General features: G+C 49.1%; 2 protein-coding genes across 5 annotated transcripts in view; one reads left to right on the forward strand and one right to left on the reverse strand.

Annotated features, from left to right (window-relative positions):
• Window positions 1-10528, forward strand: part of GLP1R (glucagon like peptide 1 receptor) — a 37045-nt gene extending 26517 nt beyond the window's left edge. The window contains exons 8-13 of one of the 2 annotated variants that reach the window (XM_081523224.1): window positions 2508-2568; window positions 3105-3174; window positions 3292-3380; window positions 3717-3855; window positions 4742-4783; window positions 8417-10528. In XM_081523224.1, coding sequence (XP_081379350.1) covers window positions 2508-2568; window positions 3105-3174; window positions 3292-3380; window positions 3717-3855; window positions 4742-4783; window positions 8417-8584 — 569 coding nt within the window. In that variant the 3' untranslated portion in view covers window positions 8585-10528. Of the gene's footprint in view, window positions 1-2507; window positions 2569-3104; window positions 3175-3291; window positions 3381-3716; window positions 3864-4741; window positions 4784-8371 lie in introns of both variants that reach the window. The other variant, XM_081523225.1, reaches the window with a different exon arrangement.
• SAYSD1 (SAYSVFN motif domain containing 1) overlaps window positions 6199-23946 on the reverse strand; it is a 30008-nt gene continuing 12260 nt past the window's right edge. The window contains exons 3-4 of one of the 3 annotated variants that reach the window (XR_014062969.1): window positions 11158-11423; window positions 6199-8217 (exon numbers count right to left, since the gene is read on the reverse strand). The gene's annotated coding sequence lies outside the window, so the exon portion shown is untranslated. Of the gene's footprint in view, window positions 8218-11157; window positions 11424-17681; window positions 17950-18320; window positions 18715-23946 lie in introns of those variants that run through there. The other 2 variants (XR_014062971.1, XR_014062970.1) reach the window with 2 other exon arrangements.

Below are 23946 nucleotides of genomic sequence, written 5' to 3' on the forward strand. Positions count from 1 at the left end.
GGCCAGACACTCCCATAACCCACCAGAAGGAAGCCTCTCAGGGGGGAGGCATGTGACACACGAGGAAATCACTTCTCAGAGCCAGTCTGTGTGTCTTCATTCAAGCCTTTTTCTCCAGCCTGTCTTGTTGATTTTCTAAATGGGAGAAAGATGAAGCCAGCAGGGAGTGTGTAATGTTTGCAAGTGGCAGAGCTGTGCCTGCATTTTTTTAAGACTTCGTTAAGGAGATGCTGACGCATGAATGAAGTTCCCCAGGTCTGGTTTTTAACATGAGTGAGCTCCCTTGTTGTGGGGTGGAGTCTTAGAAAAAGGCCAGCAAGGGGCTGGGATGTTGAAGACAGAGGTTTCCAGATGTGTGTGTGGCTCAGGGCATTGGCCTGTTCTTGCCTGGACAGCTTCCCTTGTCTCACTGATACACTGACTCTTTCATTCATTCATTCCATTCTCACTGGGCATCTTCTATGTGACAGTATCTGTGCTATGTGCTGGAGCCTTGGGAAGCCGTCTGCCTCTTGTCCAGTCTCATGAAGGCCTGTTACTAAAGCAACATGGATGCTGGGAGGTCGGGGTTATGTAAAAATAAATAGCTAAGGAGAAGGGTATCTGATGACCATGCTGGTCAGCTGTGAGCCGTGCTGCTTCCTCCATCCTTGACCATCTGCACAGTCGAGTACAGTTGCTCCAGAAGTGCAAGCTGCTCAGTAGCTGCTGTTGAGTGGACATCTATGGGTTGAGGATGTAGGTGATGGCGGCAGGAAAGGCGATGAAGTGGGTTCTGCCCTGGAAATGTGCTTCCTGAAGCCACACATGCATACACATGGACTTCCCACCACCACCTCACACACATCCTGTCCACGCACCTTCAGACGCACACTCTTACTCTTCTCAGACACCCACATCTCCACCCCTGAGAGGCACCAATAGAGACAGGGTTAGACAGAGTTGGTGCTGAAAGCCATTAGGTGGTGGGATTGCAGTCCTGTGTTCTAGTCTCACCTGTGGCCTCTTTAGCTGCTGATGCAGCTCCTTGTCTGTCACATGAGGATGAACCATCCAATTTAAAAAAAAAAAAATTTAAAAAAAATGTTTAACGACCCAGCCATGCTGGGTCCTCATTGCTGCAGACCAGCTTCCTCTAGTTGTGATGCACGGGCTTCTCATTGTGGTGTCTTCTCTTGTTGCAGAGCACGGGCTCTAGGGTGTGCGGGCTCAGTGGTTGTGGCCCATGGGCTTAATTGCCCCGCAGCATGTGGAATCTTCCCAGACTGGGGATCAAACCCGTGTCCCCTACACTGGCAGGCAGATTCTTAATCACTGGACCAACAGCGAAGTCTGAGAATCCGATTGTAAGTCAGTGAACATATGCTGAACTCCAGAGTGAGATGGTCACTGAGGCCCTGCAGATGAATTAGGTTCTGTCCTTAAGGAACTAGAAGCCAGTGTATTAGTTACCTATGACTGTGAACAAATGACCTCTCACTTTAGATATTTAAAACAACAACTATATCTCACAGTTTCTATGGTCAGAATTCTGGGTTCAACTGAGTTGCCTGCCTTGGGCTTAGGATCTCCAAGAGAGGTGTCGTGGAGCTGTTGGCCAGGGTAGCTATCATCTCAAGGCTTAATGGATTGGAGGATCCACTTCCAAGCTCACTCTCGAGGTTGCTGGCAGGAAGCTCAGGTCTTTGCTATCTGTTGGCTGGAGGCCCCCATTCCTCACCATACTGGGCTCTCTGAGCGCCCACATGACCCAGCAACTGGTATCCCCCAGGGCAAGTGACCAGATTAAGAGAGAAAGAGCCCAAGACCTGCCTTTTATAATCTTGAAGACCTTTTATAGCCTAATCTCAGAAATGGCATGCCATCACTTCTGCTATATGTTGGTCACACAGACCAATCTGGATCCAGTGTGGACCACACCCAGGTGTGAATAGCAGGGGTGGGGTGATTGGGGATCATCCTAGAGGCTGTCTGCCACACTGTCCCACCTCATCCATGTGGGCAGTGTTGTGGTAGCTGGTGTTACTGTGGCCACTGTGCATGGCCAGTTGGGCTGTTGGTGTCAAGGACAGGGCTCCTGTCTCTGCTCCAGGCTTCCACCCAGCCATGGGCAGCTGCGTGGGGATTGGGGCAGGTGCCTGGAGGGGCTTCCAGTGCTCCAGGAGTTGACTTAAATGAGTGTGTGGGCCCAGGCAGGGGTAGATGGCATCAAAGAGTTGGCCCCTGGTCCACAGGAGGGGGTGGACTGTGAGGACAGTCCTGGCCCCCATGTGGTGGGGCCCACTCTCTGAGCAGGAGTGTGGGGAGCTGGGGAGGGTGGCTCTTGCTGCCGCTTCTCTGAAGCACCCACGCCAGCATAATTCCATGCCTGTTAGAAAGCGTGGCCAGGGGCCAGGCAAGGAGAGGAGCTGGAGGTGGGAGAGCCCGGATGGGGGGCCTGCAGGGGTGTCTGGCAGTGGCTCTGGCCTGCCAGCCCCTCTGCCCTCTCTCCCCCTCTACCCTCCTAGGCGTCCCCCTGCTGTTTGTCATCCCCTGGGGCGTCGTCAAGTACCTCTATGAGGATGAGGGGTGAGTGTCCTGCTCTGAGGGGGTGAGGGGTGTGCTGAGGTCACCATCCTCAAACCCCATGGGATTCCTTGGCCCCTGGGGTGTGCGGTTACTGCCTCTTGGGAGGGTAAACTGAGGCACCAGGAGCTAAATTTATGAATTTAGTTCTGTAATCTCCCCCTCTCCCTCTCCCTGGCTTTTATGATGGCAAGGGTGCTGGTCTGTGGGAGTAAGTGGTGTCCCCATACAGGTTTTCCTGTAACAACTGTGAGTGAAATGTTTGTGTTATTTGTGTGTGATGCTGAGGACACATGTGACTGTGATTGTAGGTTCAGGAAGTGGCTGTGCATATCTCTGTGTGTTTAGGACTCTGTGTGTGTGAGTATGAGTGTGTGTGTCCTGAGACTGGCTGTCGGGTGACTCCTGTGGCAGTGTTTGTGTGGCTGTGTGTGTGTGTCACTTTGCATGCCCTTGTGTACGGGCTGCCCGGTGCCTGCGCTGGGAGCTGGGGGCTCCGTGTGCCCGAGCCGGGGCCTGTATGTCTCTCTCCGCTCCAGCTGTTGGACCAGGAACTCCAACATGAATTACTGGCTTATAATCCGGCTGCCCATCCTCTTCGCCATTGGGGTGAGTGATGCTGCGGGCTGGCGGTGGGAGCTGCGGTGGGCCCGGGTGCTAAGGGAGGAAGGGGTCGAGAAGGCGTTTTTGAGAGAGTCTCCAGTCGCCCTCCCCTCTGCCCTGCAGGTGAACTTCCTCATTTTTGTCCGGGTCATCTGCATTGTGGTGTCCAAACTGAAGGCCAACCTCATGTGCAAGACAGACACCAAATGCAGGTGATGTAACGGAGCCGCCCTTGTCATGCACCCTGAGCCCTTCGGGCAGAGACGGATATCCTGGGGTGCTGAGCTTGGATCCCTATGCGACCTTTCTTCCTCCACCCAGGCCTGGCCTGAGCCCCCAGGTCTTGTCTCACCCCTGTACCTGGGCAGCTCTGGGGCTTCTGGGGTCTCCACCTCTACTTCCTCCCCTCCAGGCAGTCCGTCCCAGGGTATTCTGTTGGGGAGGGTTCTGTGACCCAGATGCCGGGCCTTGGTGGGTGCTGGGACCACTGAAGGGGGAGCAGAGTCCATGAGAGAGGTCCAGAATGATGCCTCTGCCCCACCCCCCAGGCTCGCCAAGTCCACGCTGACACTCATCCCTCTGCTGGGAACGCATGAGGTCATCTTCGCCTTCGTGATGGACGAGCACGCCCAGGGAGTGCTGCGCTTCGTCAAGCTGTTCACGGAACTCTCCTTCACCTCCTTCCAGGTGACCTCGTGGTGGGGGCCCCAATCCAGAAGTCCCAGGGTGGGGGCGGGGCGAGACCAGCCTGCAGCACCGAGGGGCAGCCCGGGGCCTGGGCTGAAAGCGGCCCTTCCCCAGGTGATGTGGTTGGAGCAGAGCCAGAGTCCCAGGTACCTTGACACCTAGGCCAGTCTTCTCTGTGACCACATTGGATAAGAAGACTTCCTGGATGTTACCTTGGGCACCCAGCCTGGCATAGCACCTGCCATCCACTGGGCTGCTCTTTGGTGGCAGGTGCTTTACAGACATTGTGCAGTTCATCCTCCCAGAATCCCGGGCAGTGTGCAGGAGTCTCCCATTTTACAGAGGAGGAAACTGAGGCTCAGCAATGTTAAAATGAGATTTCCAGCTCACAAAGTTTCCAAAGCTGAGAATTGAGCCTCTCCACTAGTGTTAGATGTTGCTGGGGGTGGGGAGTTGAATATCAACAGGGGTGCAGAAATGTAAGAAATTGGCCCAACCCCTCAGATGTCTGTGTGGGCCCATGTGTGTGCACTTACGTACATGTATGCACACACACAAATAGATCACATATCTGGAGCACTGGGACTCCTGAGTGGACAAATAGGGCCAAGCAGGGAAAATTCCATGTGATAAGTGTACTTTCTCAGGTCGGGCCTCTTCCAAGAGAGGTTGGTTGAAGAAATTCTGCAGTTTCTGAGCAAGGGGCCTTCTCATTCCTCCAGAAATGAAAGGAGAAGGAACTCACTACCCCCATTTCTGGGCCTGCCTTGGCTGCCCAGTCTCAGGAGGGAGATGCTGAGGCTGGAGCCCCAGGGAGCTTCAGACCAGGCCTGCCTGCAGGGTGCCTCCCTCCCCTTCCTTCTGCTGACACGACTCTTGTTTCCAGGGGCTAATGGTGGCCATCTTGTACTGCTTTGTCAACAACGAGGTAAGGCCTGTGGAGGGACGTGGACCCCTGGTGGGGCTGCTACACAGACTGTCCTGGAGTTGTCCAGTGGGATTGTTCAGGCTTCTCCGCTGAAATCGCTACTCACCCCACTGAGGCACTGAGCTCAGGAGGTGTCTTGTCCCTGTGTTGTTCCCTGTGCATGGTTTTCTCCATCACCCTCTCTCTCTTTTCTCCCACCCAACTACACCCACACACGTGCATGGACAGGATGCCCTAACCATACATGAGCTTGGGGAAGACACAGCCTCATGGAAAGGGGTTTTCGATGCTGGGAGTGGGGGTGGGGAAGGTGGGGTGTGAATGTCAGTGAGGGTGCATAAATATAAGAAACTGGCCCCCACTCCTCAGATGTCTTATGTGGGCCCATGCGTGTGCACTTACGCACATGTGCACACACAAATAGATCACAGATCTCGAGCATTGAGGTGCTGAGTGGACGAATAGGGCTGGGCAGGGAAAATTCCATGTGATGTAAAGGGTGGTGACTGTTACAAGTCACATTCTTGGGGCTTTAAAAGCCACCGTCTCATTTGCTTGTCTCTGCCTCCCCCCCAAAAAATATTCCTGCTGAAATTCTGGTTTTGAGATTCTCATTTCTCTCACGTGAGAACGTTGAAGATCAGAGAGAGTCAGAGACACACTCCAGGTCTGGCCTGGAAATAGTGCAGAGTCAGGATTGGGATGAATTCTTCCTGGAAGGAGAAAGCACCTTCAATATGTACAGGCCAGAGCCCCACCCACCACGGGAAAGGGGGTGTGCTCCTCTGGTGGCTTCCTGGTGGCTGGGGTGGGAGCAGGGGGGTCTTGCTGCCCAGATCCCCACTGACCTCTCCCCTCAGGCTGGTGCCATGGGGTCCAAGAGACCCTGCTTGGAGGGCCCAGAGCACCTGCCTTGCTCAGGTGCACCGCCTGGTTCCTTTCAACCATCCCCAGACATCTCAGGCCCAGCTCCTCCAGACACACGGACAGACATGTCACCAAGCACTTATGGTTCCTGGGCTGAGCCCTCTGTCCATAAGGGCTGTTCTCCAGACCCAGGGTTGCCATAGTAATACCAGATACTTGTGACCCTGGCATTGGGCCTGCATGGCCACCAAGGCCTGCACCAGCTGGGCACAGGGGAGGAGGCCCGGGGGTGGCTTTGCTGTGGCTCTGGTGACTCAGGAGCCCGAGTGCTGGTCCCGGTTCTGCTCCTGCCCAGCTGTGTGACCCCCAACTCATCCCAAACCCCAGAGCCTGGTGTGGTGCCCGGCCTGAGGACCTGGGAGGCAGGGATGAGGGTCGCCTGAGGGTGAGTAAGTATGCTGGCGGGAGTGCCAGGACAGGAGCCCAGGGTTTGTGTTGTCGTCTTTGCTGTTTGATTGTGAGAGCTCAGTTAAAGAAGGAACGCGATGTTGGGTGCTCGTTTAGTCGTTTATTCATTTGGCTCATTTGGAGAACATGTATGGAGTACCTGCTCTATGCCAGGCACTGTGCGAGGTTTGAGAGGAGGATGTGGTCCCAGCTGTCATGGGGTCCCTACTGAGATGGGGGAGACACGGCCAGAAACGAGCGTGGCCTAGAGAGTCCAAATGGCAGGAGACTGAGGGTTAGGAGACCGGCTTTCGAGTCAGCCCAGATCGAGGGTCGGATCCTGGCTGAGACTGGGAGAAATACTTAAATCTCTGCACCTCAGTTTCCTTACCTTTGTGAAAGTGCAAGTGTTTGTCGCTCAGTCATGTCTGACTCTGGGCGACCTCATGGACTGTAGCCCGCCAGGCTCCTCTGTCCATGGGATTCTCCAGACAAGAGTACTGGAGTAGGTTGCCATGCCCTTTCCGACCCAGAGATCAAACCCAGGTCTCCTGTGTTACAGGCAGATTCTTTACCGTCTGAGCTACCAGGGAAGCCCTTCCTTACCTTTAAGCAAGGACTAATAGGAGCTGCCTCACAGGGTTGCTGTGAAAGTTAACCATCTATGGTGAATGCTGGGGATATAGTAAGTGCCCTGTAAATGATGGTTTCTAATGACAATCGTCATTGGGGTGGGGAGCACAGCAGAGGTTCAGGGAAAGGGCTGAGGGAGAGGGAGGCAGAGGGGGACACCGTCCCAGTCCTGTCCGATGCCCTGTATCCATGAGGCCTCTCTAGCCCCTGAGTTGGCTTCCCAGGGATGTGCCTCAGTTGGCCGTCTCTCTTCTCATCTCCCCAGTGATGGGCTGAGCCACAAGACTGGCCTTCCTGCGGCTGCACAAGCAGAGGCCACTGCAGGACTCAGGCATCGTCATGCCAGCTATCAGCACACGCATCACACTCACTTACCAGGGGAAGTGAGCTGGCAAACAGCCAGGGGCCGTGGGTGGTGTCTGCTCAGCCTCCCTCCCTTACCCTAGCCTGGGCTCAGAGATGCTGCCTGGGACCCAGGGACTGTCCTGGCAGGCAGGCTCTGGACCATCTCAGCTTCACTCAGTGCAGATAAGGTTCTTTTAAGGGATAGGCATGTGGCCACGCCAGGCACCTTGCTGGGCTTAGTGAGATGGATGGCAGCCCTGCGGGAAGAGAAGGGGGGTGTTTGCACAGGGACCAATGGGATGTTGGCATTGAGCCACATACCCACAGCTGGTGGCAGCTGGCCACCCTGCGGGGTGGAGCCTGAGAGGGCAGGCCTGGGCCCCAGACACTCTGGTGTGCGGAGTTCCGGTGGCACGTGTGGAGTGCATCAGAGAAGCTCTGGAAAGCAGACACAGGGGCGCGTCCGCTGGCTGAGCGTTCTGGACGCCCTGTGCTGGCTGTACAGCTTCCAGCAGCCTGCCTGGGGGACCGGAATCACAGGAGCCAGCTACAGCCTCTCCAACAGCCCTCAAGGGGCTGGGGCTCTGCAGTGTTACTTGGATTGTATCTTGCTGCTGTAACCACCTGGGCCCCAAGCTTCCACCCTCTCGAGAAGGCTCTTGCTGATGGGGAGGGCTGAGCCCAGCACAGCAGCAGTTCTACTTGGCTGAACTCACCTGGGCTGCACCCTCTGTGGGTTGAGACCAGTTCCTGGTTGGGATTAGTTCAAATCCAGGCTGAGAAGTCCTTGTCCACAGCCTGCTCTTTCAGGCTGCTACTAGTCCCAGCCTCATTCTCCCCAACTCCTCTTCCCTTCCACCCTGGGGCCAGGATGAAAGCCCTCGGGGAGTTTAGAGGCGTCTGGTGTGGACACCGTGAGGGGCAGGGTGGGCTGTCCCTCTTCTCAGTCATCCAAGAGGGCTCTGAGGTCAGATTCTCTCTTCTCCTTTTCTTCTCTCTCCATCTCCCTTCTCCCCACATCTCTCTGTCACGCCTTCTCTTCCGCTAACTGATACTGTGATGGATCGTGAAAGGTACTTAGCTGAGTCACAAGAGTTTAGAGATGCAAGAGACCAATTAGATCATCAAAGCCCATCTCCCTCCTAAGAAAAGGCAGAAAATAGGAGACGACAAGAAACAGTTATATGGGGATATTAATTTAGGTGCCCGAAGTCCTTGACTTGTGTCTCTTAATATAATGTGGTGGATTTTTTTCCCTTCCCTCCTAATGTAATCATGGGGCCATTTCGTGGGCAGTTGGTTTGCCTGATGGCTTCTGCTTCCCTCCTTTCCCCACGGAAGGTCCAAATGGAGTTCCGGAAGAGCTGGGAGCGCTGGCGGCTGGAGCATCTGCACGTCCAGAGGGAGAACAGCATGAAGCCCTTCAAGTGTCCCACCAGCAGCCTGAGCTGTGGGGCCACAGCGGGCAGCAGCGTGTACGCAGCCTCCTGTCAGACCTCCTGCAGCTGAGACCCAGCCGCCTCCCTCCCTGTGGTCTCCCTGCCGGCCTGGGCGGCCACCCCAGGTGGGAGAGACCCTCCCAGGGACTGGGGGGCCGGGGGAGCGACACAGGCACACACACTACTTCCCTGCGTTCCCATCCCGAGCCCGTCAGACAGGCAAATGGGCAGTGCCTCCTGGGACCTGAGGACACATTTTATTCCGAGGAGAAGCAACCTGTTAATTTGATCACCGTGGCGGGTGGAGAGGAAAAAGCAATTGCTGCTAAAACGAGGAGGATTTCTTCTCGTTAAGCCACAAGGCCCCTGGGGTTCCCCCAGACAGAGCAGAACATCAGCCCCAGACTCAAACTCAAGGTCAATAGCTTATTAGTGGGCTTGTAAGAGGACATGGTTCTGCAAGAGGTGGATACGACCTCAGCTGAACACAGAGCTCGGCTAATGCCAGCCAATTCCGCCTGCCTCCAGTTGGCATCACCGCCCCCACCTGCCCCCTTTAAGGGATGCTGGGCACAGGCTTGTTTCCCCTCCTCTGGCTCCTCATCTCACCGTCCACCCTCCAGCAGCGATTTCTAGAAATGGTTGTGGGGATGGTGTTGAGAATGAACATCGAGAAGGTACCTCAAAGTTTCCCCTCCTGGCCCCCGCTTCTTCCTTGGGTGTTTGAGTTGCTTTGCTGCCTGCTCCCAGGGCAGGTTCACCATGGAGGAGTCCAGCCCTGGGTGTGAGCTCTGACTCCTGTTCTAGAGATGCTCAAGAATCCTGTGGGGCTCAACTAGGGGACTTGAGGAATGTCCGTGCTGGGAGTTTAGATTACTCTCTACTGGTGGGAACCCAGAGGTGCCCAGAGAGAGAGAGAGACTGCCTGCACTTCTCCATGGAAATACTTTTTACCTGTGACCAGATTACCTATTTTGCATGAGTGTTTGGGTGTGCCCTCTTAACTTTAGGGGATGTGATCAAAAAGAGACTCTTCCGAGGACTCTGCCAGTCCCCACCACGACCATGGAGGCGGGCTTCCCCTTCCTTTGGTTACTTCCCTGTGAAATTCCCCCAACGCGGGAGCTTGTATATACCTTGCTCATTTCTCTGTCTTTGCTGTGAATAGTTTCTGTCTGTGCAAACATGCAATTCTGACTTTTCCCAACTGGTGGAAACATGCAGTAAATCACAGTGGTGGTTTTGATGTTGTTTGGGGTTGTACCATAGTTATTAATTTGACTTACCCATGCTTTGAGCTGTTTAATGTGTGCCCTCATCCGATAAATAATGAGCCTCATGGAAGCTTAGATGGGCAAAACCTTTCAATCTAGACACGGAGGAAAAGCAGACATGTAGCACCACTGCAGAGAGCCAGACAGAGGGGAACAGCCATGCCATAGAGGCTGGCAACTGAGTTCATGGGTATAGAACTCAAAGCGAAAGAGAACCCTCGGGAGTTCACATCTTCTGGGAGGGCAGAGGGAGCGTCCTGGGATGAATTCCTAAGTGAATTGATCTTTCCCTCCTTTTTTTGAGTGGCGGGAACCCTCCCCTAAACCTTTGTGCCAGACACACTCTCCTCTGCCCCTCAGAGAGGCACAGGATGTGCAGGGAAAATAATAATGGGACATAAAACACATCAAGCAGAAAATCTCTTATACTTCAGCTTCAGTGGAGTGTTGTGTCTATGTTAATAGGGAAGCTGAACCTCAGGCTAAAGAAAGGATTTGTGCAGGCTGCCTCTTTGAGAAAATGTTGAGAGCTGGGGGTGGGGACATGCCTGCCTCCCCAGTCAGGAGGGCAGATAGCCCAGGAGGCATTGGTTTTCTCTTGGGAGTGGGGGCTAGGGTGAAAAGGGTGCTGGTGGGCTTGACTGGGTGGGGTCCAGCTCTGGTGCAAATGTTTCCATTCTGGGCAAACTGGAAGATTCTTGAGAATCATTAATAAACTGTACAGCAACGAAGAGACAGATTAATATTATCTTCAAGAAATAAATTTTTGAGGGGAAGGATTGTGGGGAGAAAGTGTTTAGTTAGGCACTTGGGAAGGAAGCTCAGACAATTTGGTTTTACGCTCTAAGATCTTTTCTCAATGGGTGCTGATTCCTAGTTGCAGAGTGCTCATCACACCCCCAATTGCCCCAAGCCTTTTAACACCGAGCAACGTTTTCCTTGTCAGATACATACCAGATGCTGAACTGAAGAAATATTTTATTTGCTCTAAGACCCGCACTATTAATATTCATTTGAGTGGCAGTGTACTCTCTCCAAAGCTATTCCCAAACTAAATATAGCGCTCTAACAGATCTGGGAACAATTGAATGCAGTGTACTCAGAAATTCCTCTGGCTGTTTACATGCCTGGTGCCCAAAGTCTGGAGCTTGCTGAGAAAACTCCTGCTTGCCTCTGTCCTGGGGCAGGGTAAGGTGCTGTGTGTGTGAGCCGTGCAGCCAGGTCTGATGACTGTCGTGAATAGAAACCAAGTTCAGCACTCTGGCCAGCTCCCCACTGACCTTGTGAGGGGCTTAAACCATGTCAACTTAATCTTTTTCATCCGAATCTTTGGAGCAGCTAAACCACAGAACTGAGACAAACCACTTACATTGCAAGGTTGCCTTCCCTTTAGAGCAGCTTTCCTGATTTGCAGGCATGATTTGCAGTCACCTCAATGCACTTTTATGCTGGAGAGTACAGCAGTGGAGTTCTCAGAGACTCAGCGGGGAAAGATCCCGGACACCTCACTGCTCTGATCTGGAGAACTGAGGAGGGAAGTTCACAGAGGTGATCTGCCCAAGGTCACAGGGCTAGATGGTGGCTGCAATGGGCGAGGACCCAGGCCAACTTCTGCCTCCCAGTCCAGTGAAGCCTCTGGAAAGGAGAGATGAAAAATAGAAATGGCCATTCAGGACACTCAGTGAAAGTTGGCAGTGCTGTGTGGAGTTTCTGTTAAAGAGAAAAGACAGCAGCAAAAAGACAAGTCAGTCGGCGCAGGTGCCATTTCGGTGATTTATGCCACTGAGAATAGGGGAGGGTGTGCTTTGCTGTCTTCCCACGTACCTCATTCATCCTTGTCTTCAAATTAAGAAATGAAATGCATCAGAGCACATGTGTACACAGAAGCAGCAAGGAGCCATTTCGGGTAGCAAATCCAGCGCTCTCTTAATGGGTTGGCTTAGTCTTTTCCGGATGCACCTGTGCTCGTTTGAGAAGTTGTGTGCTCTGATAGCCCTGTGGGGTGGACTAAAAGAACCTAAAGAAGGACCTAACAACCTGACCCACAGCATTGCCTCTCTAGTATTCCCTGAAGTTGGAGAAGACTAGCAAGCCTGGAAAAGATGGCACAGCCGCCACCGAGGGCAGACTCAGTTCACATCTACGTCCCCAAAGGCTTGGTCACCTCATCCGTGTGGGCCATGTTTGAGCAGCTCCTGTCCCCACTTTTTCCTCTGTTTCTTCTAGAAGAGGACTGTGTGGGGGTGGGGGGGGTGTTTTTTCCTGTGCATAGCAGTATAAAGATGAATCCAGAATCATTCCCCCTCCCCACTGTGAAGGTCAGGGGGCCGCACAGCAGGGGAGCGAGAATGGTGGGAGACTGAGCTAGATGCTTTCTCTCCATGCACAGACAGAGCTCCCATTACTGCTAATGCCTGCGACGTGCTCAGGGAAGGCAAGATACACTCCAAAGGTTTATTTTCCCTCCACTGAATTGATTCTAATCCACAGTGCTGACCCTGCTTTTGGCTCCCCGGAGGAGCCAAAGGCTATAAAAGACAGGTTGGCTCCCTCTGCTAAGACAGCTATGTGAATGACATGCTAAATACACAACAGAAACCAAATTAGTATCAATTCTTTTTTTTTTTTTTTCCTTTTCATGGCTGCAGCACGTTTTCTTAGGGGAAAATATGACCCAATGTGAGAAACTTCTGCAGACAGCATCACCATGCCTCTGCGGTGTTATCTGTTGACTCAAACCAGCTCTCCGGCCCCCACGCTGAGGGCCATATCAAGGAAGCGTTGTTAAGCAGTATAATTTGAAACACTTAATGCCACAGTGTATCCACAGTATCTATAATTACTTCTGCTCTGTCCATGGATACTGATTGGCAGGAAGCAGATAAGTATAATTGTTTTCCAATTAACTCTCAAAGTCTTTTGGACTTGGCCTGTATCTGAGTCTATCTGAGGAGCTTTCCCTCTTCCCCTTCTGCCATTCTAGACAGTTTTTTGGGATCTCATCCAGCAAGGGAACATTCTCCCCTTAAAGCATCCGACCTCTTCCCCAGCCCAACATTTACCCCTCTCACCTCCCGTCCCTGCAGTGGGCTTCCCACGCTTCTCCCTGGCTGCATCAGGAAGAGGTGAGCCCACCAGTAAGAGGTGAGACCACCAGCTGTGCTAGGAGTGCCGTGCTCTCGACTGTGACCAATTTTGGGGTACAGCTAGGAGTGGGGTGCAGCCAGGGCTGAAGTCACATACCACATCCTGCACTCTAGTGTGGTGAGGAGGCCTGCAGCTAGCAGCGTGGATCCTAACTTACCTTGGGGTTAAGCAACCTTTCTGATGGGGCCTGTCAAAGCTCTCGGTAATCAGTCAACAACCTGGACAATCTAGTGTGACTGATTATCTCTGCATCAGCGCAATCAAGGAGAAAAAAAAATATATATATATATATATATATACATATATATATAGATAGATGAGAATGTTTGGATTTGGGGCAGGGGGGAAGCTCTCAACCAAGTTTGGAACATATAATAAGTTAGGTGTCCAGGCTTCTCTGCAAGGGGAGCCAGTGAGAGTAGTCAGGAATGGGCAAGATTCATAGAAGACAGACAGACAGAGCTGGATCTTGCCGGATGGTCCATGCATTACTTCCAAATCTGCATTTCCTCTAAGCTCCTCCCGCTAAAAATAATCATACCCTCAGAGCAGATAAACCTGAACGTTTTGGAATGGGAGGGGGGAGGGGGCAGTGGATGCAGAGCTGAGATGCACCAAGAGGAAGGTGAGTGAAGCTCTCAGGAGGGACAAAACGGAATTTCTGTCTTCAGTTCTCCTGGGGGATGTTGTGCTTCATGAATGTTTAAACAAGGTAATCTTCATGCGATTTCTTAATATATAAACTCATGTAAAATATGACCCGCGACTACAGGTAGCAAATGTGTACGGCATGTAATTTGTGTACAGATGCGAATGGATTCACACTCTTTCCTAATCTGCCTTGTAAGTCAAATAAAAGCCTCTCCTTACTCTGTCGCTCCCGCTCTTCCTTGGGGGGAGGAGGTTTCCTGCAGTGTCGACCCAGGTGACTCACAGTGTAGCAGGAAAACACAAAAGATGCCACTTCCAGCCTCAGGGGAGGAAAAATTCTGGCTCATTACTCATATCGTGATTTTCATCTTCAAAGCACTTACCAAGTACTAATTTATCCATCACAGCCTTTGTGCAGGGACTGCAGTGTCATTTAATTAGAGAAGTCGGGTGGTCGAGTGGCTTACACAATGACTGGCAGCCAAATGGATGTGTATTCTCATTCTGCTCATTCATTTGATCTCCTGTCTAAATGAACTCAGTCCATTAAATCCATCTTTTAAAAAAGCACGAACCGTGTTTGTGAAGCGGCCACAGAATTTGAATAGAGCTGCCCGTTAAGAGATTCATCTTTGGAAAAAGGAACTTTCCCCTAATTTGTGACTCGCTCTCACAGAAGAGCAGGGGAATTGCAGATTCTCCCTAAGCCCGCCACCATTTCAGTCACCCCCGCTTAAAGATCACTACACTTATCCAAATGTCTCCTTAAACACAGCTCTCTTTTAGACAAGCTGTGGGAATTGTCCCTTTCAGGCATAATAGTCCTAAATCTGAGTCTGAGAGCAAACTACAAATACAGCCAAATCCTGAGATGTGCAGGCAGAACATCTGTGTTTGAGTTGTCTGTACCAATCCTGCTTTCAGCCTCTTTCACTCTGTTGACAGTCTCATCTTTCTGGGTCTTTGCTCTGCCACTCAGCAGGAGCAAGATGGAGCCAGGAGGATTCTTCTCCCCTGCCCACCCCCAGGAAAACACCTGCCCAAACCAGTAATGACCACACATTTCTGTGACATGACAGTCACAGTGATGCAGGGAAAGGGTGCATGGTGGCTTAACAGGGCTTAGCTCCAGCCTAAAGAAAGCGCAAGCAGAGCTACCCACTCTGCTGAGGGCCAGCCCTGGAGGAAATAAAGGAGAATCCCTGGCCCCCAGGCCCACCTGTGTTCACATGTGATATAAAGCCACATTCCAGGGACGGATGCCCCACTGGTGGGGATAAATGAGTTCCACGCAGAATTTGTGAAGGATCTCACTCACCTGCCAAGAGTGCTGACGTTCCCAAGGAGTAGGAATCCCCCCACCCCAACCCAGAATCTTGTTACTATCCTCTCAAAAGCCTATGCCGTAAACATGCTGTTCAGTATCTTTCAACCTCTCCCCACCTTTCTTCTTTCCCTCGGTCTTTCTCTTACACACACATTTCTCTAAAGAGAAATACTGAAAACAGGTTTCCCTTGCCAGACACTGTGGTGGGGTGGGAGGCGGGAACTGCAGTACAAACTGGAATAGATGACAGATGTAGCCAGGGAACTGGAGAAGAGGGAAAAATAGATTCCATACAGGGTCAAGGAAGAAGAAATTGAGTATCCCCAAGGGTGGGAAGGACAGGTGGGAAAGAGATGATGAAGAGATGGAACATGAGCAAAGTGAATAACAAAAAACAGCAGTCTGCTTAAATGTGAAAAAGAGCCATAGTAAAAAGGAGAGGAAATTGCAGAGGTACAAAAAAAGAATGAGGATTACAAGTGGTGAGCTCCAGCGGGCCAAGTTGGGGGCCCGTCTAGTCAATGTTATTAACTCCTTCTTCCATAAATCTGAGCTCTTCCCCTGGAGAGTTCTCTAATCCCAATTATTTTCTTTGGTACAAAGGTTCATTTTAACTAACATAATGATTTTAGAAAAAGACCCACAGCCTAGAGCAAATGCAATAAAAAAAAAATTTTTTCCCCCTACTGATCCAGGGCTCCAGTGTGAGAATGAATTACTGTGGCTCTTCCTCATGTAGGACCTATAATAGACCTCAGAATTTATCAGTGTTACAACCTCCAAGAATAAAATCAATAGCTGAGAATTATAAACACTGAGCAGTCCCATGCCAAAGGATGGGAGCTCTCTGGGGCTGAAGCAGGCTGGTAACACCTGGAGAGATTGCAAGGAGTTTTTTTCTTTTTTCTTTTTCTTTAAATTTTCCATATCTCTAGGAGGAAAGAATAAGGACTTAAATAATAAATGTGTACAGAAGCCTTTTCGGTTCCAAAGACCTAAGGTGCAGTTAAAACACAGTTCAAGACTTGGGAACACAAGCTTAATAGCTACAATGAAAAGGCCATGGTTATCCTTGCCTTTTAGTTCCAATCTTCAACAATCTATAACCATCTGTGTACATTTCTGGCTTAAAAAGACTAGTATTTTATTGCCATGTATTTTGTCCTCCAGAAATTTCAGAACCTTCAGAATTCCTAGGAGACTGAATTTACTATTTTTATTGAACCCCACGGGTACCTGCTAATTAGATGCCACTTTACAATGAAACTGGTTTCCCCAGTGGCTCAGCGGTAAAGATTCTGCCTGCAATGCAAGAGACTTGCAGGAGAAGCAGGTTTGATTCCTGGGTCGGGAAGATGCCCTGGAGGAGGAAATGGCAACCCACTCCAGTGTTCTTGCCTGGGAAATCCCATAGACAGAGGAGCCTGGCAGGCTGTAGGCCCTGGGGTCACAAAGAGTCAGACACAACCGAGGGACTAAATAATCAATGTCTTTCCAATATCATCCTTTGGAAAGATACAGTTAACAGTATAGATGAAAATCCATCTTATATGCATTCATATCATATAAAAGAATCATGTTACCTTAAGAATACAGTACAGTTCTCGAGCATAATTTCTTAGCAATCGAGAAAAACATCCACAACACCGTACTTTACATAAGACATTTACAGAAACACCTTCTTTTAGAAACTGGTAAACATCATGAAGACTGCCAATCAAAGTATGATGGGACCACAAGCTCAGAAAAGATGTCATGTCCATGGAGTCTTAGCATCACCTGCAACCACAGTTGTCATACATTCTCCTGCCTTGAACTCTTCCTGCTTTTCAGATACAGCCTCTTTTCTAGCAGGATGGGTCCCTTGCCTTTCAGTTTCCTTCACTGGATTAATCCTGGTGTCACTCTTTACATTAGAAATGCAACAGCTCTGGAGATACTTTGCATCTGTGGTGTAGACCCCTTGAGAATATGTCAAGTCACCCAAATTCCAGTATTGGTGTCATCTCCATGAAGTGTGGCACACACACTCCGCATCAGCCACCCACATGGAGAGACTTTGCTCAGCTGCACTCTAAGTGGTGCACTAAGGTAGATTTCCTAAGGCTTCAGCAGGAAGATCACGGACACCCAGAGTGGACTCGAGGATCTGACCTCTCTCTCCTCCCTGGGGCTGTGTCCTCCAAAGTTATCAGCTCCTGAATGAATTTTCTCTCTGATCACCTCCCAATTTCCCTGTTCACTTTGTATTGACCAGCCTTGTGGCTTCTTCTGGGAAACATGCAAATTTTCTAGGAAATTCTCCTCTTTCCATAAATAGTTATGTGAAAATTACATATGGGGCAGAACTTACAATCTATAGGAAGAGCCAAAAACATGAATGAGGACCTAGAAAAAGCAATTCTTTCACATCGCCCTGTGCCAAGTCACCATATGATATGTTTGGCACTGCCAAACTCAGTCTAAATCTCAGGGGAAAAGTCATTAGAGGAATACAATGAAAATAAACTCTGCATAGCAAAGCTACTCTGTCCATAGAGACTGTTCACTGTAAATGGGCTGCAACACATATAAAAGATATTCTGAAAAAAAAAAAAGATTTTCTGGCTATAAACACACATGCTTTTCTCTAGGAGTTACCAAAATGTGATCATTATTATTAGCAAAGTAAATCCATGAAGTATTTACCATAGGAGAGAGGAGGGGGGAAAATGGAGATATGGGAGCAGAGTTTTTTTTTTTTTTTAATTCATTCATTCAATCATTCATTTATTTTTGGTTGTGTTAGGTCTTTGTTGCTGTGTGCAGGCTTCTCATTGTGATGGCTTCTCTTGTCGTGAAGCATGTAGGCTTCAGTAGTTGTGACTAGTCAGTGGCCCTGTGGCATGTGGGATCTTCCCAAGCCAAGGATGGAACCTGTGACCCCTGCACTGGCAGGCAGATTCTTAACCAGTGGACCACCAGGGAAGCCCCAGAGCTCTATTTTTGATTGAGTAGTCAGAGAAAGCCTTTCTGATGACATGACATCTGAGAGACCTGAATGGAGTAAGGGAACAAGTCCTAGGATCACCTGGGGAAGTGAGTTCTAAGCAAAGAGCCTAAATCAGAAGTCTATTTGGTGTGTTAAGAGAGCAGGGGCTGGCAAACTATGGCCCACCACTGGTTTTATAAAAAAAGTTTTATTTGTACACTCATTTGTTCACATACGTTCTATGGCTGCTTTTGCTCCACAATGGCGAAGCTGAGTAGTCATGACACGGATAGTCTGCCAATGAAGACTATTTACTGTCTGGCTTTTTACTTTTTAGTATCCCAAACTTCTGCATAGAATGAATATGAAGGAGGTGAATGTAACGGAAAGGCAGGCAGGGGCCAGATCATTTAGGGCCTAAGATAAACCCACCTACCAAACAAAAGACACATCTCCAAGGGTGAGGACTGAAGATGTCGTTGACAAATTTGAGTTCAAAAGCTTCTCTTCACCAACTCACAATGCTCCAGTGTGGTGAAATAAAAGTATGTGTGACAAAAACCAAAGCAGACAGTTCAAATTTGACTTCCTTTGGCTTAGGGATCAAGTTTCTCTGCCAGCTGGGTGAGTTCTTTGCCTTTTCTCCCCCGACAAGGCTCAGATGTGGACAAGCACAGTGCTGACCCCCTCAATCGCAATACTGCCTGCTAAGTCTAGAGAGAGGGTTTTATTTTAAAGTCTGTGTATAAATCACTCTGGTAGCTTTCTCGGCCTTTCCCAGGACCTCTGATGAGTTCTTTCTTCTGTGAATCTTAAAGTGGAGAGAAAGTCTGAAAAAGCAGTACAAGTGGTTCAGACAACATTCCAGAGGGTTTTCTATTTTACATAAATGATTAAATGTGAAGCGAAGGGACCCACGACTTAAGAGCTGCAGCTCTATGCTACCTCCTAGTGGCAAGTTGCTCCATGGCACCCCGGCCCCACCCTGCCTCCGGTCCCTCACGGTGGACAGACTGGTGAGGCTCATTGACGTGTCCCCAGAAGCACCACGCTCAGAGCAGCGACACATATTTGCCGGCAAATAGGTTAACAGTGTGAGTGGCAGGAAGTAAAAACACATAATTAAAATTTTACTTTCTGCCTAAGAGGATCACGGATTCTGCCAACTGTGTAACTCTTCCTAGTTTTTTTCTTTTTTGGCCCAGGGTTTGTGAGTTTAATCTTAACGCATAGAGCAGTCCAAAGGCAAATGTGGAAAACTTTCTGGACTCAAAGCACGATCCTAATAGCACAAGATATACATGCCTAAATCATCAGTGGTAAAATGCCAGAGATTCTGAGAAACGTCACTGCACCCACCAACTGGGACATTCAAGTCACCCAGACCCTGCACTGGCAGAATGGGTTAGGGACAGCTTGAAAATGGTTATCCCAGAGGTACAATCTGGGACGATTTAGCCCAGACAAAAGACGACTAAGAGAACTAAGCAATGGTTTACCAATTGGGAGGATGCTCTGTGCCCACTGAGATTAGAAAAGGAATAGCCTGGGGCTGCTCAAGCTCTTTCAGCAAAGAGCTTCCTAACTAGCACCTGAACTTGAACCTGGATTCGTCTTCTTTAGGGATCACTAGGAAAGGAAGTGTTTACTCAGGAATGAATGCAGCCCTGCCCAAGGCAGGGGTGAAAGTCGCTCAGTCGTGTCCAACTCTTTGCAACCCCACACAGTCCATAGAATTCTCCAGGCCAGAATACTGGAGTGGGTAGCCTTTCCCTTCTCCAGGGGATCTTCCCAACCCAGGTCTCCAGCATTTCAGGTGGATTCTTTACCAGCTGAGCCACCAGGGAAACCGACAATACTGGAGTGGGTAGCCTATCCCTTCTCCAGGGGACCTTCCCGACTCAGGAACTGAACCGTGGTCTCCTGCATTGCAGGTGGATTCTTTATCAACTGAGCTGTCAGGGAAGGCAAGGGTAGGGGATGCATTCAAGACCATTTTGAGGGCTCTTCCAGCCCTACAAGTTAGAGGCTCATGTAGCAATCCCTGTGAATAGGCAGGATGGGATAATGTGAATAAAAGCAAAAACCAATTTGCTCATAAGACTTGGATGGAGATGACCTCCTCTGTGTACACAGCTATCACAGGGACTGAACACTTCTCTGGGATTTCAAGTTCCCTGATGGCAGAAGCAGCCTTTAATGGAAGCTGCTTGCTGGGCTAATGGTCAGGCCCTAAGTGGAAATTCTGAGATCAACAGGCCTTTCTAAATTTAGGAAATCAAAGACTGAACCTAAAGCTTAATGGGCTGATAAGAACAGCAAATACATACCCCCACCCTTTCATCTTTTCCCTGCCAGGCATTTAATTGGTTCACACTCCATCGTTCCTAGAAGTCAATGCTGCCTGTTACATGCAATCTTTGGAAAGAGATGAACAAGGACAGTTGACAAATCACTCACAGAAAATCCCACAAAAGGTGGGTTTAAGGCAGTCCAGGCTCCACCTCATTATAAATGGCTACATTTTCAAAGGATGCTAGTGAGGTCAGCTCTTAAATCGAGTCTCTTCTGTGCTATGTTTCAGAGAACTCTCTGCTTTGCTAGGACTACTAACTGGACCAAACATTCTTCATTCAGAGTTACAGGCATTTTGTTTTAGGTGAAAGTCTGAATTATACATTTTAAAAAATACAAATTAATTCTCTCCTAGAACAATGCTTATTGCCCTGGGCTTTGCAGCAAACCTCTGATCAGGGAAAGAAATTTCTTCTTGGTATTTGGGTGTTATGAAATAGAAAAGCCTAAGTAAAATATCAAGATGAAGAAAGCCTTAAGAAAATAAATCAGGAGACAAAATCATGTATCTCAATAGGAACTTGCATGCTTAATAGGAATTCATCTGTTTCCCATACTTTCTACAGGTCCAGTTCAGACAGGAGTCACAGAATAAAAGACTTAAAATTTTTTTTTGGATGTAGCTCATTTTTCAAGTCTTTATTGAATTTGTTACAATATTGTTTCTGTTTTATGTTTTGGATTTTTGGTCACAAGGCATGAGGGATCTTAACTTCCTGACTGGGGATCAAACCTGCATCCCCTGCATTGGAAGGCAAAGACTTAACCACTGGACCACCAGGGAAGTCTCAAGACTTCTTGATGAGCTAAGGGAACCTTCTGCTCAAGGGATAACTCTGAAGGACAAACTCCCAATCAGGAAGGGGCTGGAGAGGAGCAATGCAAGTAAATATTCAAGGAGGGCTAAATATACACACAAACATGAATCAAATAGATAATTAGAAAGGACCTACTAAATGTAACACATGGGGTCTGTTGTTGTTTCGTCACTAAGTCGTGTCCAACTTTGCAGTCCCACAGACTAGACCACCAGGCTCCTCTGTCCGTGGGATTTCCCAGGCAAGAGGGTTGCTGTTTCCCAACCTGGGATGGAACTCAGGTCTCCTGCATTGGCAGGCAGATTCCTTATCACTGAGCCACCTGGGAAGCCAAATATATATCAAACAGATAATCAAAAAGGACCTACTGAATATAACACATGAGGTTAATTGTCCACTAAGTGTGATTCATGAGAATATCTGCTCCACACTCCTACAACTAAAACTTATCTCACTCAATTATTGGCCTTGTTTCCTTTTGTCCAGTCCTGGGTGTTCATTGGAAGGACTGATGTTGAAGCTGAAATGCCAATACTTTGGCCACCTGATGTGAAGAGCTGACTCACTTGAAAAGACCCTGATGCTGGGAAAGATTGAGGGCAGGAGGAGAAGGGGACGACAGCAGATGAGGTGGTTGGATGGCATCACCGACTCGATGGACATGGGTTTGGGTGGACTCCGGGAGTTGGTGACGGACAGGGAGGCCTGGCGTGCTGCAATTCATGGGGTCGCAAAGAGTCGGACACGACTGATTGACTGAACTGAACCCCATTTCCAGTTAGACTATGCTCCAAGAACTGGGAAAATGCCTGCTTTTTTCATTATTCTATCGCAGGTACCTAGTAGAGTGTTGGCATTCAATGAATAAAAGTTGAATTTAAATTAGGATGTTGCTATAAGTAAATCAGGCAAAAACTAAAAAAAGAAAACAGACCTCCAGGACTTCCCTGGCAGTCGAGTGTTTAAGACTTATCCTTCCAACGCAGAGGGTGTGGGTTTGACCCCTGGTTGGGGTGCTAAGATCCCACATGCCTCATGGTCAAAACACCAAAACATAAAACAGAAGCAGTAATGTAACAAATTCAATAAACACTTTAAAAATGGTCCACATCAAAAAAAAGAAAATAGACCTCCATTATTTAGTAACACCTAGATATCAAAGTTACTTTCACAATATAAGAATAACTGAATTCTGAAGTTGAAAACCTACCAAGGAGACTTTAATTTCTTAAAATCTGAAGTTTGGAAAAGACTATTGCTTTCAAGTTTGAGTCCTCTTACTAATCAGTATGATTTGTTAAAAAAAAGAAAAAAAGAGTATTCAATGGTTTGCTTTGCCCAATTTTAATGAGCCCTGGCTCTAAATTCACCCTGGAAAAGGCCAGAACACAGAGCATGGCTGATTATCACGATTTACATAATTTCCCACCAGAGGCCCACAGTCAAAGTCATCACTCACTCTAGAGTCTTTAGAATGTAAGAAACAACCCAAGCAGCCAGTAAGTCAGGAGTTCCACTTCCAGAGCTTCCCTTTGAATGTACTCAAGGATTTTTTCTTGCTGGATTCATCACTAATAGCCACTTATCAAATCTACCAGTATTTTTGATTTTGTGAAGTCTCTCCCCACACCTGTCACTTAGAACACTATCTTCTCTAATCTTCCTTCACTGCGTGGAGGTAGAATAACTGAGGATTATGAAAAATAGCGATGGGCAAATGGGAGTCTGTTTCTGAGAAGCAGATGTTTCAACAGCATTAATAACCAAAAGGCAAGACAGACAGCAGAAAGGGGAGGGACGGGAAAACTCAAAACAAGAAAAATCCCAAAACTTCCAACTCCAACTTTTCAGGGGAAAAAATGCTATAAAAATGGTATGAAAGGACTTAGAGACACAATGGCAGAGTAGGAAGGCCTTGAGCTCACCTCCTCTCACAAGCACACCAAACTCACAACTGCTGAACAATTATCAATAAAAAAAGACTGAAAGTGAAAGTCACTCAGTCGTGTATGACTCTTTGCGACCCCATGGACTATACAGTTTGTGGGATTCTCCAGGCCAGAATACTGGAGGGGGTAGCCTTTCCCTTCTCCAGGGGATCTTCCCAACCCAGGGATCAAACCCAGGTCTCCCACATTGCAGGTGGATTCTTTACCAGCTGAGCCACCAGGAAAGCCCAAGAATACTGGAGTGGGTAGCCTATCCCTTCTCCAGGGGATTTTCCCAACCCAGGAATCGAACTGGGGTCTCCTGCATTGCAGGCGGATTCTTTACCAACTGAGCTATCAGGGAAGACTTCCCACCCCCGCAAAAAAAAGACTGGAATCTACCAAAAAAAAAGATATTTTATATCCAAAAACACAAAGAAGAAACCATGAGACGGTAGAAGGGGTGCATTCGCAATATAATCAAATCCCACACTCCCCAAGTGGGCAACCTGCAAACTGGAGAATAATTATATCACAGAAATTCTCCCATAGAAGTGAAAGCTCTGAGTTCCATGCCAGGCTCCCCAGTCTCAAGTAACATGAGGAGGAGCCCCCAGACCATCTGGCTTTGAAGGCCAGTGGGGCTTGTTGTAGGAGTCCACAGGACCGGGTGAAACAGGGACTCCACTCTTCGAGAGGGCACACAGTATCTTGTACTAGAACCCAGGGTGAAGGCAGTGATGTCATAGGAGCCTGGGCCAGAGCCACCTGTTGGTCTTAGAGGGTCTCCTGAGGAGATGGAGTGAGGATGGGGCAGCCGTGGCTGACTGTGGGTACAGGGACTCTGGTGGTGGAGGTACCAGGGAATATTCACCGGTGTGAGCTCTCCTGGAGGCCACCATTTTGGCACCAAGACCTGGCCCCAACCAAAAGCCTGTAGGCTCCAGTGCTGAAACATCTC

This window comes from Giraffa tippelskirchi, chromosome 8 (assembly GCF_054371585.1).
Source record: "Giraffa tippelskirchi isolate mGirTip1 chromosome 8, T2T-mGirTip1v1.2.pri, whole genome shotgun sequence".
Taxonomy (NCBI): domain Eukaryota; kingdom Metazoa; phylum Chordata; class Mammalia; order Artiodactyla; family Giraffidae; genus Giraffa; species Giraffa tippelskirchi.